Source organism: Panthera onca, chromosome F1, assembly GCF_046562875.1.
Source record: "Panthera onca isolate mPanOnc1 chromosome F1, mPanOnc1 haplotype 2, whole genome shotgun sequence".
In the NCBI taxonomy this organism is placed as follows: Eukaryota; Metazoa; Chordata; class Mammalia; order Carnivora; family Felidae; genus Panthera; species Panthera onca.
The window spans coordinates 10,893,179-10,911,721 of NC_138355.1; the positions used below are offsets into that span (position 1 = coordinate 10,893,179).

At 39.3% G+C, this 18,543-nt stretch overlaps 1 protein-coding gene across 2 annotated transcripts in view; it reads right to left on the reverse strand.

Moving 5' to 3' along the window:
• Window positions 1-18,543, reverse strand: part of WDR64 (WD repeat domain 64) — a 140,229-nt gene that overhangs the window by 31,517 nt on the left and 90,169 nt on the right. For both annotated transcript variants that reach the window (XM_078440900.2, XM_078440901.2), the window contains 6 exons: window positions 17,136-17,262; window positions 13,543-13,691; window positions 11,130-11,253; window positions 8,051-8,226; window positions 6,254-6,427; window positions 524-654 (listed from right to left, as the gene is read on the reverse strand). In XM_078440900.2, coding sequence (XP_078297026.2) covers window positions 524-654; window positions 6,254-6,427; window positions 8,051-8,226; window positions 11,130-11,253; window positions 13,543-13,691; window positions 17,136-17,262 — 881 coding nt within the window. The remainder of the gene's footprint in view (window positions 1-523; window positions 655-6,253; window positions 6,428-8,050; window positions 8,227-11,129; window positions 11,254-13,542; window positions 13,692-17,135; window positions 17,263-18,543) is intronic.

Here is an 18,543-nt window from a genome sequence, read left to right on the forward strand (position 1 = left end):
GTAGGTTATAAATTAGGACAGGATCACACATGAAAGTATGTACTAGAGGGAGAAGAGTGAAAGTCAAGGGACTTGGGAATATGAATACTTAAGTTTCCTTTTATTATTATTATTATTTCCTTTTATTATTCCTATTATTACTCTGGGATTTGGACATACAGAACAAATCTCATGAATGTAACTTCCAGAAAAGCCTCTCTTGAGAGCATCACCGCTGTTATACCACTGATTTATTGTTTTTAAAAACATGTTGAATGTGGGGCACCCGGGTGGCTCAGTTGATGAAGTGCCCGACTTTGGCTTAGGTCATGATCTCACAGTTCATGAGTTTGAGCACTGCATCGGGCTCAGTGCTGAAGGCTCAGAGTCTGTATCTTGCTTCAGATTATGTGCCCCCCTCTTTCTCTGTCTCCCCCCCCCCAAAATAAAGAAACATTAAAAATTTTAAAAAATAAAAAAGTATTGAATGTTATTTTGGCTCTTTTGCAGTACAGCTTTTATATTGTTTAAAGATGCAACTTACACTTCTTTGACAGTAGAGTTTACAAAATTCCATAAAATAATCACACCATTTAAGGTTCCAGCAACTATCAAATTATATCCTTCTACTTGCAATAAATCAATGCAGTTCACTTCCATACTGATGGCAGGATTCTGAAGAAGGAAGCAAAAAGACTTATGGACCATCATGAACACAGTATCTAACCACAGCAGAAATGCTATGTGTACAGTTTGTTATTCTACCATTAAAACAAAATGTCTCATTATGATTTTTTTTAAATTTAGAGCATGAAATTTAGTAAAATAGATTTAATTTTGCATTAAAGTTTTTTTTTGTTTGTTTGTTTTAACTAGTTGAACTCATTAAAACAACAAAATATACTCCTCAACTACTGGCTCCTTCTTCCCAGACTTGACTTATTCTTCCCTGGCATACCAACCATTAGATTCCCTTGCCTTCCTTCTCTTTCCTTCAATCTTCTTAAAAATATTCTATATTGGCTGATCCTCCCTACGACTTTCCCTTCACTCACTGTTTGGCTTCTGCTCCATACTTCTCTATGAAAACTTTTTCTATTTATCACTAAGCACTCTCTATTGCCAGTGCTATTTGGCACTCTTCAATTGTTGCTTCAACTATTTGTTGGACACCTGCTGTTAGGTTCCTGAAATACAAAGTCAAACAGAATGTCTGTGACCTGGACAAAACTTATCATATCATGAAAGTATTAAGATAAAGCCCTGTACAATTTAAAAGTGCTGTATTGGAGGCATGTATAAGACTTTCTAGGAACATAGAAGAGTGACATCTAAATAAAGTAGAGGTCTATTATACAGATGGCCAACAGGCACAGGAAAAGATGCTCAACATCACTCATCATCAGGGACATGCAAACCAAAACCATAATGAGATATTGCTCCACACCAGTTAGAATGGCTAAAATCAAAATGACAAGAAACAAATAAATGTTGGTGATGATGTGGAGAAAAAGGGATCCTCATGCCCTATTGATGGGAATATAAAGTGGAGCAGCCACTTTGGAAAATAGTATGGAGGTTCCTCAAAAAATTAAAAATTGAAATACCATATAGTCCAATAATTCCACTACTGGGTATTTACCCCTCACACCAAATAAAACCCCTAATTTGAAAAGATATATGTACCTCATATGCTTATGGAAGCATTATTTACAATATCCTAGATATAGAAGCAGCCTAAATATCCATCAATAGACAAATAGATAAGGAGGATGTGGTGTATACATACATATGTGTACCTGTGTGCATGCATGAGTGCTCGTGCACACACACACACACACACACGAATATTACACAGTCATAAAAAAGGATGAAATCTTGCCATTTGCAATGACTTGGATGGAGCTAGAATGTATTATGCTAAGCTAAATAAGTCAGTCAGAGAAAGACAAATACCATATGATTTCTTATGTGGAATTTAAGAAAATGAACAAGCAAAGGGGGAAAAAGAGAGAGAGAGAGAGAGAGAGAGAGAGAGAGAGAGAGAGAGAGAAACCAATAAACAGACTCTTAACTATAGAGAACACACTGCTGGTCACCAGAGCGGAGGTGGGTGGGTGAATGGGTGAGACAGGTGGTGGAGATTAAGGATTGCACTGGTGATGAGCACTGGGTGATGTATGGAATTGTTGAATCAATGTATTGTACACCTGAAACTAATATAACACTATATGTTAACTATACTCAAATTAAAATTGAAATAGGGGATGAGATCGTGCCATCTGAGATACAATGCATGGACCTAGAAGGTATTATGCTAGGTGAAATAAGTCAGACTAAGAAAGACAAATACTATATGATTTCACTCATAAGTGGAATCTAAAAAAAACAAACAAACTAATAAACAGAAAGCAGAGTTGAACCTACAAATACAAAGAACAAACTGATCGTTGTCAGAAAGGAAGGGGGTGGGACACTGGGCAAAATGGGTGAAGGGGAGTAGAAGATATAGGCTTCCAGTTATGGAATGAGTAAGTCACAGCATAAGGATACAGTGGATGATATTGTAATAGCAATGTAATGGGACAGTTGTAGCTACATTGTGGTGAAAATAGCATCATGTATAAACCTGTCAAATCATTAAGTTGTGCACCTGAAACTAATGTAACATTGTGTGTCAGCTATACTCAAATAAAAAAAAAAAAAGATTATAGGTGTATTATTCTTGTCACTCTCAATTGCTCTCTCCTTCCTAAAACTTCTTACTCTGTTGACATCTTTGACATGAGACTCCTAATTTTGCTTGTGTCTGACAACCCTTCCTTTTCTGTTTCCTACTTGGTACCTCTTACTCTACCAACCTGTTAAATATTAATATGTTGAGGGTTTAGCTCTAGCCCATTGGCTTTTTCTTTTTTCCAACTCCTCTGGGCAATCTCATCATCTATGTTTTAATAATTGTTCCAATTTCAGTGTTCTAATGATCTTTTCAGTCCCCTCCCATAAACTTTGGGGTTACATATTTAATTACTTAGAAAGGTTACAGGTATCTCAACATGCATAATTTCTCACCTCCTTCAAGTATGTTACTTCACTCCATTCTACAGCTCACTGGGTAGCACCCCCTCAGTCCATCTTTCAAGTAGGAAGCTCCATGCTGTCCTTGATTCCTTCCTTTCTGTCAGGACCCTCCTCTCCCAACTACATAACATCAATCACTAATTAATGAAGTCCATGTTCTGCTACATTTGCCACCTAAAGATTGTTTGAAACCTCTCCTTCCACCATCCTATCATGGCCTTATCTCCTTCACCAAAAACAGTGGCCTATTGCCTGAATCTTCTGCCTGCAATCATGTCCTATTCAAAACTGTCATCAAAGGGTGCCTGGGTGACCCAGTTGGTTAAGTGTCTGACTCTTGATTTCGGCTCAGGTCATAATCTCACAGTTCGTGGGACTGAGCCCTGTGTTGGGCTCTGCGCTGACAGTGTGGAGCCTGCTTGGGATTCTCTCTGTCTCCATCTCTCTCTGCCCCTCCTCCCCAATAAATAAATAAACTTAAAAAAGAAAACCATAAACTGTCATCAAAGCAGCATCAAACGTGCTACCCACAAATTTGATCATGTCATTTCTCATTTAAAGCCCTTCAATGGCTATTTCTTATACAATATTCAAGTACCTTAACACCATGAGCATGATCTAGCCCCTACCTATCTATCCATCACCATCTTCTCTCACTCCCCATCTTCTTTCAGCCACACTGAGGTACCTGCAGTTATTCCTCACAAACCATGCAATTTCTTACTTTTGCGACATTTTTCTTTTTATCTCCTCCACTTGGCATTCACTTTGTCTTCTCAACTCCTGCTGGAAACTTTTAGATACCCTATCTGGGCCAAGCTACATCTTAGTAATTCTTTCAGACCTATTCAGCAATGGTTTTTAGGAAACTCCCCTGACCTAATCCTCCCAGCTCTCTGCTGTGCTGCCAGAGTGCAGTAGGTATAGGTACCAAACTCCACCAACCTGTTAATCCTGGTGCTGAGAACAATGCATGATACAAAGTAGGTATTCAATAAATAGCCCTTCATAAATGGAAGAGTTTTAGAGAAAGATAATTTCCATGCACAACCCAAGTTTTTTTCCCTAAGTGACTTTTGCAAACTTTCCGTCTATAGAGTAATTTAAAAATGTGTTGCAAAAAAGAAGCGCCATAAATGCTAATTATGATAAATACAAAACATAAGGGCTCAACATCAGAGATAATTTACATTTTTATTATAACCATAAAGGTACTTTGATTATACTTCAATAATTTATTCCAGAAGTTTTTCTCATTTTTTCCAAAGTAAGCGTTTTTCATTACCCATGTAATAACTTGCCAATTGCATCAGGTCTAGTTCACTGTGCATTAATCATTGTTGAGCTTTCATTAGCTCCAAACAAGGAACAAAGAACTGAACCTAGTGTTTCCAATTGTGTGGAGCTGGAAGAAAGGGACTAGAATGAGTGTTTGAGGAGATGCATTCTGTTCTTCCAGCTTTGGCACACATTATGTGGTAATGTTATCCTGAGACAGTCACTGTATATTTTGATTTCAAGTCCTTTAGCAAACTATGAAACCTACTTATCACTTAAACTAACAAGAATGGAATTGGAATTGTAGAGCTGAACTAACATTTAAATTTGAGGGAAAATAATACAATATCTCTCCATGTAGGATGAAATAATAGTTTCCAAATTCTTTAAAAAAATTTTCCTAATGTTTATTTATTTTTAAGAGAGAGAGAAAGACAGAGCATGAGAGGGGGAGGGGCAGAGAGAGAGGGAGACACAGAATCCGAAGCAGGCTCCAGGCTCTGAGCTGTCAGCACAGAGCCCAACGTGGGGCTTGAACTCATGAACCATGAGATCATGACCTGAGCCAAAGTGGGACGCTTAACTGACTAGGCACCCAGGCGCCCCAGTTTCCAAATTCTTTAAAACAAGCTATATTATTCTCTCTCAAATTATGTTTGTTTCACTAATGACAGCGGTAAAACCTTAAGGCTTTCTTCAATTGCTCCCTCTATAATTTTCAGTTTCTTGCATTCTTTAGCATCTGACCACTTATCCTTGTAAAAACTGGAAAGTATAAATGGCTTGAGCTAATATTAGAGTAAGCAAACACGATTGATAAAGTCTCAAGAAAATCAATCGATCTGAATCCTTATGGGAACAAGGGCAGCTTCCTTAGTTCTCTGTTCTTCAGCCTGAAACATGTCATGCACTGTACCCCTCAGGAATGATCACGTGCTCCTGCCATACTGAGTAGATACAAGTGCCTCACAAAAATACTTTCTTAGAGATTTTAATTTAACTAATTAATTTTTAAAGCAACCATTTTGTGAATCCTAATGGAAGTATATGACAGAATCTATCGAATCTAATTAAAAAAAAATCAGGGGCACCTGGGTGGCTCAGTTGGTTGGGCGTTCAACTTTGACTCAGGTCATAATCTCACGGTTTGTGAGTTCGAGTCCCACCTCAAGCTCTGTGCTGATAGCTCAGAGCCTGGAGCCTGCTTTGGATTCTGTGCCTCCCTCTCTCTCTGCACCTCCCCCTCTCATGCTCTGCCTCTCTCTCTCAAAAATAAATAAACATTAAAAAATTAAAAAAAAAATCAAAGCTCATGCAATTAAGCCAGATTAGAGGAAGTACAGACAGAACTCCTTAAATTACACCAGGGGGTGCAATCAGCAAAATCCAGAAAATGGGAAACTATGGCACCAACTCTTACTATCTTCAGTAGATAAATTGCAAAGGAAAAAGAGAAATGGAAATATGTTTATAGATTAAAAGAGATTTAAGACACTTATCAACTAAATGCAACAAATGGACCTTATTTGAATCTTGTAAGCCATAAAAAAAATGAGGCAATCTAGGAAATTTGAGCACTGTGTAAATATTTGATGATATTAAGGACTTCTTAAAAATTATTTTAGAAGATATCTTAAAAATAACCATGTCCTTCCATTTTTTGAGTCATTATCATGTAGAGATACATACTGAAATATTTAGGGATGAAATGACCTAATGTCTGGGATTTGCTTCAAAATAATTCTTTTGTGGTGGTTGTGGGAAGTGGTAGGAATAAAAAGGAATGTTTGGCCATGTACACATAATTCCTGAAGCTGCATGTTAGTACATAGAAGTTCAATGTATTGTTCTCTCTACTTTTGTATGTCTATAATTTTCCATAATAAAAGGAAAGAAATGAAGAAATGAAACTTACATTAGCACGTTGAGAAAAGTTTTTCTCTATCAACTCGACTTGTGGGAAAGGAATAGTCATGCTCCTGTTTTGAGGGGATGTCCTCAGATGCACAGTGTGAATCCCACTTTGTAGCATAGGCATGACATTGGGCAGCTCCCATATTACCATAAGGCACATATCATCTTCCTTACCCTTCAATAGAAATACAGTGAGTATATGAAAAATTCAATTCACTGTTTTATTTTGAGCTGTTTTAAAGGTATAGGAAAAATAGAACATACAATGATGTACCCCCCATCTGGCTTTATCAAATCTTAAATCCTGTCTAGATCTCTTTAATATAGTCCTGTTTCTTCTTCCTTCTCCAGAGGTAATTAGTAACCTGAATACAGTGTTAGTTATGGAAGTTTTAATATTTCTACATAAACTTATACGTACATTCTGCATATACATATATTACATATTATTGTACATATATACGTGTACATATATAATGACATTTCTTTATGCCTATTTATAAATGCTATCAAACTGTATGAATTCTTTAAATTTTTTCACTTAACATCATATTTTTGAGATTTGTACAAATTATTACATATCTTCTAAAAGGTTTCTTATATTTCTTCATTCTCTCAATCCTTAATCAGCACCTGCTTGGGGCAGAGCAGGAATACAAATATGAATAAGAGAGGTTTTCAGTCTTCATCAAGCTCAGTCTATGGATTTTTGAAACATGAAGAACCAGAATAATCAAAATGAACAATGCTGCAATAAAACCAAAACCAATTTTTACTTGGGAACAGCACCAGGCTTTTTTTTTTTTTTTTTTTTTTTTTTTTTTGGAATGGTTAAAAAAGGCTTGTTTATAATAGACACTGTATATTAGGAAAAGCATACTGGTGGCCAGTTGCACTAATTGAAAGAAGGGAAATCACTATGTTGTCATGTGGTAGAGTGTATAATAACTAAAACATTCCTTTCTATGGTGCTATCTGGATTGCTCAGACAACATGGGAAGAGTATATTGCATCAGGGATGTTTTTCACTCCTTTTTTCCAGCAGCAGGGACATCAGTCACCTTAATCAATGCTGAAATTTCATGATTGCTTCCCTAATTTAAGATTTTTTTTTTTCTGATTTTAGCTTTCAGAAGGGGAATAATAAATTCAATGAGTCCTCGAGTTCCAGGCAGAGAGAGATCCACTCAGTAGCCAGGATAAATGATCTAGCCTTCATTTTAAAAATGAAGAAGGCATTAGCATTCTTAGGTGGTAATAGACTCGCAGAAAAAATAAATTAGCCTACCTCAATCCTCCCGAAATGGCCCTGAGCAGATTGCATCGTTAACCTCAAAGTAAACAAAGCAATTTTGGTGACAAACTGAAAAAGTGACTTGAGCATCGCTGAATGCATTATGAGTTCTGAGAACACAGGGGAATCATTGCTCCCTTACACCGAGACTGCTGGGGAGCAGTTCCGCCAGGGAATTATCCCCAGACGAGGGTATAAACAATGTCTGAGGTGGCAGCTGTGGGTCAGTTTCATCTTTCTGATACCTGCTCCAGGGGCTCCTAACTAATCCTTCAGCAAATGCTGGCTGGGCGAGATGCTGTCGCTGATCAGCTATTCTTTTTTGTTCTTTGCTTGGACCTGGACAAGGATGCTCTTAATTGGGAGCCTCCTAGGAAGACTCGTGGAGAAATGTTATCCTCAGATGACTGGTGAGAGAGGCGTGAAATGGGGATCATCCATGGACTCCATTGATTTCCCCAAGAAGAGCACATAGGATACAAATATAAAACTGAGATTGCAAACCTGGATCATTTTGATCTTCCCGTTGTGCTCCAAGGTGAGGATCAAGTACTGGTGTTTTTCCTGAGCTTTCAGGAAAATCAGGCGCCGTAGCCAGTGCTCTTCCTCCTTCCAGTCTTTCCCTTCAGGCAACATTTTCATCTCCTGCCCACTGCCAAAGTCCCAGATTTTAATTGTTCCTGAGCACACAGGAAAAAAACTATGTAGATAAAAATAATTTATAGAAAGCTTGGCTTTTATCTCAGACAAAACTGATCTAGGAGTGCCTGGGTGGATCAGATGGTTAAACGTCTAACTCATGATTTGGGTTTAGGTCATGATCTCAGGGTTCATGGGATCCAGCCCTGCGTAGACCTCTGTGCCAACAGTCTGCTTGGGATCCTCTCTCTCCCTTTCTCTCTGCTCCTCCCCCACTCACACATGCGCGCTCTCTCTCTCTCTCTCTCTCTCTCTCTCAAAATAAATAAATACACTTTAAGAAATTGATCTAATTGAAAGCTTTCTGCCAACATTTATCCTATGTTTATTTCCTACTATGACGTGTGAGTCTCCCTAGCCTTGCTGTGCAAAAAATGAATCTCTGTATGCCTTTATTTGTCACAGGCTAATACAAATTAGCAAGACTAGGGGCGCCTGGGTGGCGCAGTCGGTTGAGCGTCCGACTTCAGCCAGGTCACGATCTCGCGGTCCGTGAGTTTGAGCCCCGCGTCAGGCTCTGGGCTGATGGCTCGGAGCCTGGAGCCTGTTTCCGATTCTGTGTCTCCCTCTCTCTCTGCCCCTCCCCTGTTCATGCTCTGTCTCTCTCTGTCTGTCCCAAAAATAAATAAAAAAAAACAAAAAACAAAACAAAACAAAACAAAAAAAACAAATTAGCAAGACTAGGCAATGTTTTGAAATTTGTGACAGGTTTTTTGAAACACTTAAACTCTCCTAGCTGAGCTTTCTGTATGAAGTAGATCTTTCTTCCCTTATTCTTCCAATGTCCTCCAGTTCACTAAATACCCTCCAATATCTTCCTATTTATCTAATATTTTGTCACAGTAGTCAGCTGTAGTGAAAGATCAGTCCAATAATGTCACATTTCCTAAGGTGCTGACATGTTTGAAGAATTTAGCTCTTACTAGGTAATAAAATATTTAAGAGAATTCCAGCAGGTAGGAATCTATCAAGCTTTGAGTTGTTTTATTGGTTACATGGGAACGAAATGCAAAAGGGGTGCTGAGTTTCTTCTTACATCTGAAATCATATTTTCTTTGTCATTAACTTGGGTCATTTGATTTAGGGGAACTTGATGAGGGGCCAGGAGGCTTGATTCACTGCGTGGCTGTTGAATGTTTGTTGCTAGGTCAAAACTCCATGTAGGAATTGTCTCATGTAGGCTTTTCTAGGGGTCACCTCAGGTTTAGAATCCAGTGGACAGCCCCTCATGTCACTTTCCTCCCCTTGTGTAACCCTAATCCCACCCTGTCTCCTGCTTCTTATTTCCCAGCTTTACTCTTGCTGAACATCCGGAATGTTCTCACTGTGTTCTTTTACTCCCTTTATGCCAGGTACTCTCTATCAGCAACACTCACAACTCCTACCATTTGTTTACTCACTAACAACATCATTACACGCTGACTAAATTCTCCCTATATACTCAGCACTGTGCGAGTAGCTGGGGATGAAAAGTGAACGGGCATCGTTCCTGCCCTCAAGGACTTTATGGTGTTGGAGGAACACAGTCGTGCAAACAAATGAAAGAAGGAATGCTTCCATTCAGTCCTGGATATGTGGACTACAGTCTCATGGCCCAGATTTCCTGCTACTTTGGAACTTTGGCAGTCAGATTTAATGGGGACATAGAGAGCCAGGAGAGGTACGGCTCAGCTTAGGTGTGCGGGTCGGTGGGAATGAGGGGGACCTGATGGCTTGTGAGCAGAGCTGTTCTGAGACCCGAAGAATCCTGCTTCCCAGGGTGTCCTAGAATGTCTCTGCACCTTTGTCAATTACCTCTGTGGAGGACAAACTGTCCAAGTTTGAAGAAAATCTCCACCCTAGCACTAATAATGAAATGTGACTTGCTTGTCCAAAAGTAATACTATCTTAGTCATCTGTATGAATTGCTAATGCATATGCCTGATAATAGTTGTGTACATTGCTCAGAATTTCTATTTTAACTAATTTTCATATGTATGTAGAGTGTGCTTATAGAGCAGGAAGGCTGTTTTTTAAGAATTGTCCACATGCAGAGCAGTTGCACCAATTCACACCCCAGCACTTACATTCATGATTTTATTTCATGTGTATTGTCTGCCACACTTTAAAAAATCAGACTTTCACATCAGCGTGTACACACATCCCACCAACAGGCTTACAAGCAAGAATTTCTTTGGCAAATATATCTCTAGAATAAATAAACCATGAGTTGTGCATACAAGTTGACCATATGGTCTAGATGAAGTAGTTCTGTTGTGGGGGGTCAGGCCCAGGTGACATGATAGGTGAGGCAGCTGGAGTGCTTAGTTCCAGAAGGTTTTACACAATGCTCGATAGATAACACAAGGAGCAGCAAGCGACCTAATACCACTGGAGACTGACATCCTCTCAAGTGTGACCTGGTGTATGCTCCCAAAGAGCTTAGACATATCAACAAGTCCAATAGAGAATTCTAGGTGTTGTATAACAATGTTGGCTGGATTTTTGTCTGGTCCTCAAGTCTACTGTCAGTAAAAATATTATCAGCAAGCACTAAATGTAATGTCCATCTCTTAGCTGAAGGTACCCAAAACGAAAAGGGCAAAAGGAGTCAATGCAAGTAATGCAATGCAAGTCAATGCAAGTAAATCCCACCAAAGATAGAATGAGATATGCATGAAAGACTTTTGCAAATGTTAAAGCAATACTATAAATGTAATCTCAGGTATTGATATCAGGGCTCTGGTGCTCATTAGAGAAGAGTCACTAAGGCAGAGCACTCTCTGGCATGCTGACATATTCCAGCCTGATTCATGCTCTCTCTAACCCACACAACTAATGAATTCCTAGCACAAATTCTCAGGGCACTAAGGCAGGGAGGCCATATTCTGGATATAAGTCTGACCATTATATGCTCCTGTGGCAAAAAGAAATCCACTTTCATTAATAGCTGCAGAAGTCAGTTCAACACTGAAGCCATGAGGGTCTAAAATCTGGTATATTTGGAGGCCAGTCTCGATTTCCCATACCTGTAGGAAAGAACAACAACAACAAAAATAAAATAATCCATATACCCTTCAGTTATTAACAAATTTTACAATATTCAAAAAGCCCCAAAATTGGTACTATGCACTTCTAAAATCTTTCCCAACATTCTGCCATGAATGTTGGTTTGAGCAAACAAAGTTCTAAAAGATACATTGCTGTCTAGTAGCTACTGTGCTACCCTGGACTGTGTCTGCTGTAGGTGGCCGAGACAGGCAGCGACTATTCCAGGCACCCTGGCTGTGGAGGAAGTAGTCAATTTTGCCACTGTAAGCACGAAGCAAGATTTGCAGCAAGATAGAAATGTAACAATTATAACAGACAAAACAATGAAACGGGATTTATTCCCTGTTGACATTTATCCAAATTAGCCACGGTCACAGGACAGAATCTGTGGTTGACACATGGAATCTAAGAAGACCCAGAGGAAGGTCAGGAGCTCACTGACCTTTCCAAGAAGTGTTCTGATTAGGGACACAGGCATCACTTTTAGAGACAGAGAGAAAGACTTCAGAGAAAGCTGTCTGTGTAGTCAGGCTGGGTGTGACTGAAAAATCCAGAAACATGTCAAGACACATCATTATTTCTCTTTGGAAACACGGGAGAGGCTCTACACCTCCAGCCTTCCAGTCTAAATCTCTTCTTTTTCATGGATCTGTCATGCTCACATGTGAACTAGGCTGTCAGTGAGTAATAAAACAGAACTGGCAAGCACAGAATGGTGGCTCTCAAGGTATCTGGGGATATGGGATTGCATAAGCAAAGGGCCAGAGATGGGAAGGTGCATTGTCCCTCCGGGGAGCTGAGAGGTGTTGCAGCTGGAAGAGGGAGAGAGGGACCAAATGGAGCTCAATGGAATCACCTGGAGGCCAGGTAGCCAACCAAGGGCCACCGACTGATCTGAATGAGGCCAGTTTGGCCCTAGAGCCCAGATGTCAACATCTGAGTGCTCCCGAGTTCAGACAGGGTCCTCAAGGGAGAAATGAGTGATGCTGCATGAACAGGTTTCAGACATCATCCATTTCCTGGCCTGAAGTAGGATCACTCTTCAACCAATCAATCATAATGAAAACTCACCTAGATGCATTCCTTCCCCCACTGCTTCTCTTACAAGGAAGACATTTTCTCCATAGTTTTAGTTTTCCTTTACTTATTTTGTAGGCATTATCAGAAATAGGTGATAATTAAGTGAACTCAGGAGATTTTGGCTCGAGAAAATTTCCAGCAGATGAGCACAAAAGGTCAAAGATTGAGAGGGGATTTAAAGGGTCCCCACAGGATGCTCTCTACTGCTCGAGCTCTCTCCTTTTGGAGATCATGCATGAAATGAAAGGACAGCATGAATGAAATGAAAGGACAACACTCTGAAGAAAACACTGCCAGCCATCACTGCTGGATGGCTTCAGTGGTTGCAATTACAGGTGTACTCAGGATAGCTACATACCCTGGCCCCTGGGGAACACAGTAATGACAGGGCAGAGGAATGCAGAGAAACAGACATAGGTATCTACATCAGGCAAACCTGGATTCATATCCTAGCTATGATGCTTACTAGTTATATGATCTGAGGCAAGTTTCTTGATTGCTATGAGTCCTAGTTTCCTCATCTTTAAAATGTAAACTTTTATGTGTCCACAGAAAACCAGTGTGGAGATTAAATAAGATCATGGGTTTGAGGCACTTGGCATACATCCTGCACCTATAGGGGTTACAGTAAACATTATAAATTTCTTTCCCTTCCTTCTTAACGTATCTTCTTCCCATAGCTCAGATTTAAAAATCATCTATCATCTATCTATCCTAGTTCTCTTTCCTTGATATATTTCCTTTAAAATTTCTATTCTGATAGTAAAAACGAGCTTTATATATTTAATTGAGTGTGTGGCCTAATAAGCAGTGTAGGGGTGCCTGGATGGCTCAGTCGGTTGAGAATCAGACTCTTGATTTCAGCTCAGGTTGTGATCTCATAGTCATGGGATTGAGCCCCAAGTGGAGCTTTGTGCTGAGCACGGAACCTGCTTAAGATTCTCTCTCTCTTCCTCTGCCCCTCCCCTGCTCATGTGCACTCTCTCTTGAAAGAAAAATAGCAAGCTGTCTGAGCTGGCTTAAAATACTTGTTTTTCACATGTGCATGAACGCTTAAAAATAGCTCTACTGTTGAGTCTCATCAAATGCACCACTACAGTTACTTAATTTCCCAAAGACTTACCTGTAAAAAGAGAAAATTCTATTAGCTCTGACTTTTTCTTTCCGAAGAGCCAATATGTACTCACCTTAATTATGGATTCAGAACAGATAGTAAGGACTTGGTGAAAATATCTGTTGTAAAGCATGACATTGATCTCTCGTTCATGAGTATGAGGAATCTGTTTTGTATCTTGTACCATCCTCGTCAGAGGATACATGTCCATAACACCAGATCCTAGAACAGAAATAAGTATCTCACAAATACCCAATATTAGAAGTTTTGAATCACAAAGGATTTTACTCAATCATTTGTGTTTGGAAAGAACCAATCAGTGGGATTAGTAATATCAATTCCTAGGATATCTAATGAAGTGAAAACACATTCTTTTTCTCTAAAACATTTTTTACAAATAAAGCCTGTTATTCAGTAAGGGAAAAACATTCATTTTGACGGCTTCATTAATTTTCAAGTACAGGCGATTTGGATTCGCTGATAGCCTATTTTCAGTGACCCCCATTTTTCTATTTTTTTACAGTCTACTATCTTCCTTCTTTTAGAGAGCCTACCACATGCCTCTCCATCTGGTGTATAGTAGCTTTCTGCTGAAAGGTCAGCTTTCTGCTGAAGGTAAACTTCCATTTAGTGATTGGAATTTATTGTTAGAGAGCCTATTCCAACCAACAAATGATAAAGCACTCTGTAAACACATTCCTATTAAATGTAATGAAAGAATGGTTGCAAGCCAGTGCTTGCAACATCAATATTAAATAAGATTAATTTCTAAATCACCATGGGGAAGTAGATGGAGAGCAGATATTCCTTATTTACATTTTCCTAAGGGGGTAGTTTGGTTTTACAGGAATATATAAATGGCAAATATGATTTAACTCTCAAAATCAACTATGTATTCTGTTTCAGTGTAATGTCTAGAAATATAAATAAGAATCTCAAAGCATTTCAAAGATCAAACAAAATGAAACTTCTCTGTTTTATTGATGTGGAGATTAAATTACCAAAGATAAACCCTTTGTATTGAGTTTCTCATGACTTTCCAATCCCACCTGCACCTGTAGGAAAAGGTTCAGCAGGAGTTACTAAGCACTTTCCTAAGGTGCTTAAATTTTAAGATAGGGGCGCCTGGGTGGCTCAGTTGGTTGAGCGTCTGACTTCGGCTCAAGTCATGATCTCACAGCTCGTGAGTTCAAGCCCCGCATCGGGCTCTGTGCTGGCAGCTCGGAGCCTGGAGCCTGCTTCGGATTCTGTGTCTCCCTCTCTCTCTGCCCCTAACCCACTTGCATTCTGTCTCTGTCTCTCTCAAAAATAAATAAACATTAAAAAAAAATTTAAAAAAGAAATTTTAAGATAAAATCTGTTCACGTGTAAAGAAGGACTTAAAAGGCTTTTCTGGTAATATTTCTCAGTTTGAATGTCCCAGTATGGACATGTGAGAGGAAAATAGTAACCAAATAACCAACACTCAGAGCTCTTTGGTAGATCATTTAACATTATATTGTGACTAACTTTTTTCAGAACTCACATCAACAAAGCTAGATATGCTTATGAACCAATGGTAATGCTCTACATTTTGGCTATGCAAACAATGCAGTTACAGAGAAAGAATGTGGTTTCAGGAACCAGAAGCTCTGGTAATGAATCCCAGCTCTACCTTTTAACCTTGTGTTTTAAAACTAGTCAATGGGGGCGCCTGGGTGGCTCAGTCGGCTGAGCGTCTGACTTCGGCTCAGGTCACGATCTCACTGTCTGTGGGTTCGAGCCCCGGGTCGGGCTCTGTGCTGACGCTCAGAGCCTGGAGTCTGTTTCGGATTCTGTGTCTCCCTCTCTCTGACCCTCCCCCATTCATGCTCTCTCTCTCTCTGTCTCAAAAATAAATAAATGTTAAAAAAAAAATTAAAAAAAAAACTAGTCAATTGAACTGTTTTAATATTTCGTTTGTCATTTATAAAATAGGATAAGCAGTAATTCCCAACTCATGGGGTGGTTGTGTGGGTCAAATGAAAGTACATGAAAGCACTTTGTAAAAGAACTTTACAAAAGGTAGTTGTATTAACAGAGGAATAATAAAAACGACAGTAACAACAGTATATTCTACAAAACATTTCCAGAATGTGGTGCTGCTGTCATTGGGGTTTAGAAGATTACTATGGCAGTGTCATTTGAATCAAAGCATGAAATAGAATCTGAGAGATAAGCTTCATGTAATTCTGATGTCAAGTTGATGGTTGCAGTTGATGTAAGCAATACACAGAGCTCTATATTTTTGTAGGTAAAGTACTGTCAAGATTACATAAAACTGGGAAGTAATCTTGATTTTCTCTTCTCCTTCCTCCTCTTCCTTCTTTTGTCTTGATACTTGAGTCCTTAGTTACTCTGATGATAAGTGGGTTGTAAATGCTGAGCCCACTAATCAAATATGCAAGTGGGGATACCAGGAGAATATGCTTACAGTCATTAGCATGTTATTTTCAGAGGAGGTAATAAAGAGGAGGGGTGCTTATACCTAGAATTAAGTTCTGTTTTACAAGGTGGAAAATTGTCAAGTATGAAATGCTGGTTTGGAAAAAGACCCCCAGAGTTAAAAAATAATTATATTTTCCACCAACAGAGATAGCACCATTTCCCTACTCTAATTAATCTCACAGGAACTCAGAACAGGTGGTCAGTGGGAAAATGCTTAGGAAATGCATTCTGAGTTGGTGTTCCAGAAGGAAGAAGTACGTTAATATTGTGTATTTTTTCTTCTAAAGCCAGAAGGCATGCATGTGAATCACATTTAACCTAAATGCCTTAGCAGAATCTTTTGTGACTTTAGGAAGCATTTTTTGTTTGTTTGTTTTTTAAGAGACAACAAGAAAAGGAAACAAATCTGTTAGCATCAGCCCTGGGGATCTGTCATTTGGAACTCTATCCTCTCTCTCCACTTCATTGTCTAGAAGCAAAGACAGGTGGGAGGGTCAGCACCTTCTAACTGACTGTCTCAGCACCAGAATGCATGGGGCTAAATTGCCTCACTGAACAAAGGGGGCATTGATTCAGCGTTCTGATGCAGCCACTCTAAAATGGATTATATTCCAGCTTCTGAGAGTCATAACAGAGCTGGCTTGCCTTCTATGCAGCAACACATCACATCCTACTTCTTGCTCAACCCAAGCCATCATCCTAGACTCAAGAACTTAGAGCACTGACCTGGTCTTTTTGAGGAAGTTCAGTCACACATTTTATCTACCCGGTAATGGAAAGACAGGACAGGGTGGAACTGAATTAAATATCTACTGTGATGGGGACACCTGGATGGTTCAGTCTGTTCAGTGTCCGACTTCTGATTTCAGCTCAGGTCATGATCTCACAGTTGTGGGATCAAGGCCCAAGTTGGGCTCTGCACCGAGCATGGAGCCTGCTTACAATTCTCTCTCTCTCTCTCTCTCTCTCTCTCTCTCTCTGTCTCTCTGTCTCTTTCTCTCTCTCTCTCCCTCTGCCCCTCTCTCCCACTCACTCTCTCTCTTGCTAAAAAAAAAAAATAAAATCTACTGTGATGAATCACAGTTTACATATTCCCCTTCTACTTTTGCTTTTCTTCTGGTTAGTTTTCTTCAAGTGATAGTTAAAAAAGGTTAAAAGTCAAGATAAGAGTTTTGTCTGCCATTAATTGGGTACACTTACCTGTAATAAGCATGCCACTATTGGAGTCATATACCATAGAATAAATCTGCATATCTCCTGGTCCTCCCTGGCTGTCATGGAAGATTTGTAATAGTGAAAGAGTCTGTATATCCCACACCCTGAAAACCTGGGGAAAGAAAGAGCACAGTTCACCACTTTGACACCCTATGTTCCCCACTCAAAGCTATTTAGGTGAATCATTTTCAAAGCCTGCAGTATGCTCTTAAAATCTTGCAGCAAGTAGGATTTACGTGATGAGCACACATTTGCTAAACTCCAATTTGGTTCTTGGTTCAATTATTGTCGGTTAATATCAAGTAAATAGCAGCAGCGATTAAAAGTTTGCCTAGAGGAACTAGATTTTTCTATCATTACAGAGAAACAGTATTCTTCTTTAAGAATCTGGAGGGCTGATCATGACTTACAGTTCAAATGAAGCCATCTCTCTACATTATGGATTGGAGAATAAATAGAAGATTTATATTTTATTTTATTTTTTTTCACAATGGGATTTGTATTTTATTTATTTATTTATTTATTTATTTATTTATTTATTTATTATATGAAATGTATTGTCAAATTGGTTTCCATACAACACCCAGTGCTCCTCCCAACAGGTATCCTCCTCAATGCCCATCACCCACTCTCCCCTCCCTCCCACTCCCCTCAGTTTATTCTCAGTTTTTGAGTCTCTTATGCTTTGACTCCCTCCCTCTCTAACTTTTTTTTATTCTTCCCCTCCCCCATGGTCTTCTGTTAAGTTTCTCAGGATCCACATAAGAGTGAAAATATATGGTATCTGTCTTTCTCTGCATGACTTATTTCACTTAGCATAACACTCTCCAGTTGCATCCATGTTGCTACCAAAGGTCATATTTCATTCTTTCTCATTGCCAAGCAGTATTCCATCGTGTATATAAACCACAATTTCTTTATCCATTCATCAGTTGATGGACATTTAGGCACTTTCCATAATTTGGCTATTGTTGAGAGTGCTGCCATAAACATTGGGGTAAAAGTGCCCCTATGCATCAGCACTCCTTTATCCCTTGGGTAAATTCCTAGCAGTGCTATTGCTGGGTCATAGGGTAAAACTATTTTTAATTTTTAAGGAACTTCCGACTGTTTTCCAGAGTGGCTGTACCAGTTTGCATTCCCACCAACAGTGCAAGAGGGTTTCCGTTTCTCCACATCCTCTCAAACATCTATAGGCTCCCAATTTGTCATTTTAGCCACTCTGACCAGCGTGAGGTGGTATCTCAGTGTGGCTTTGATTTGTATTTCCCTGATGAGGAGTGATGTTGAGCATCTTTTCATGTGCCTTTTGGCCATCTGGATGTCTTCTTTGGAGAAGTGTCTATTCATGTTTTCTGCCTATTTCTTCACTGGATTATTTGTTTTTCAGGTG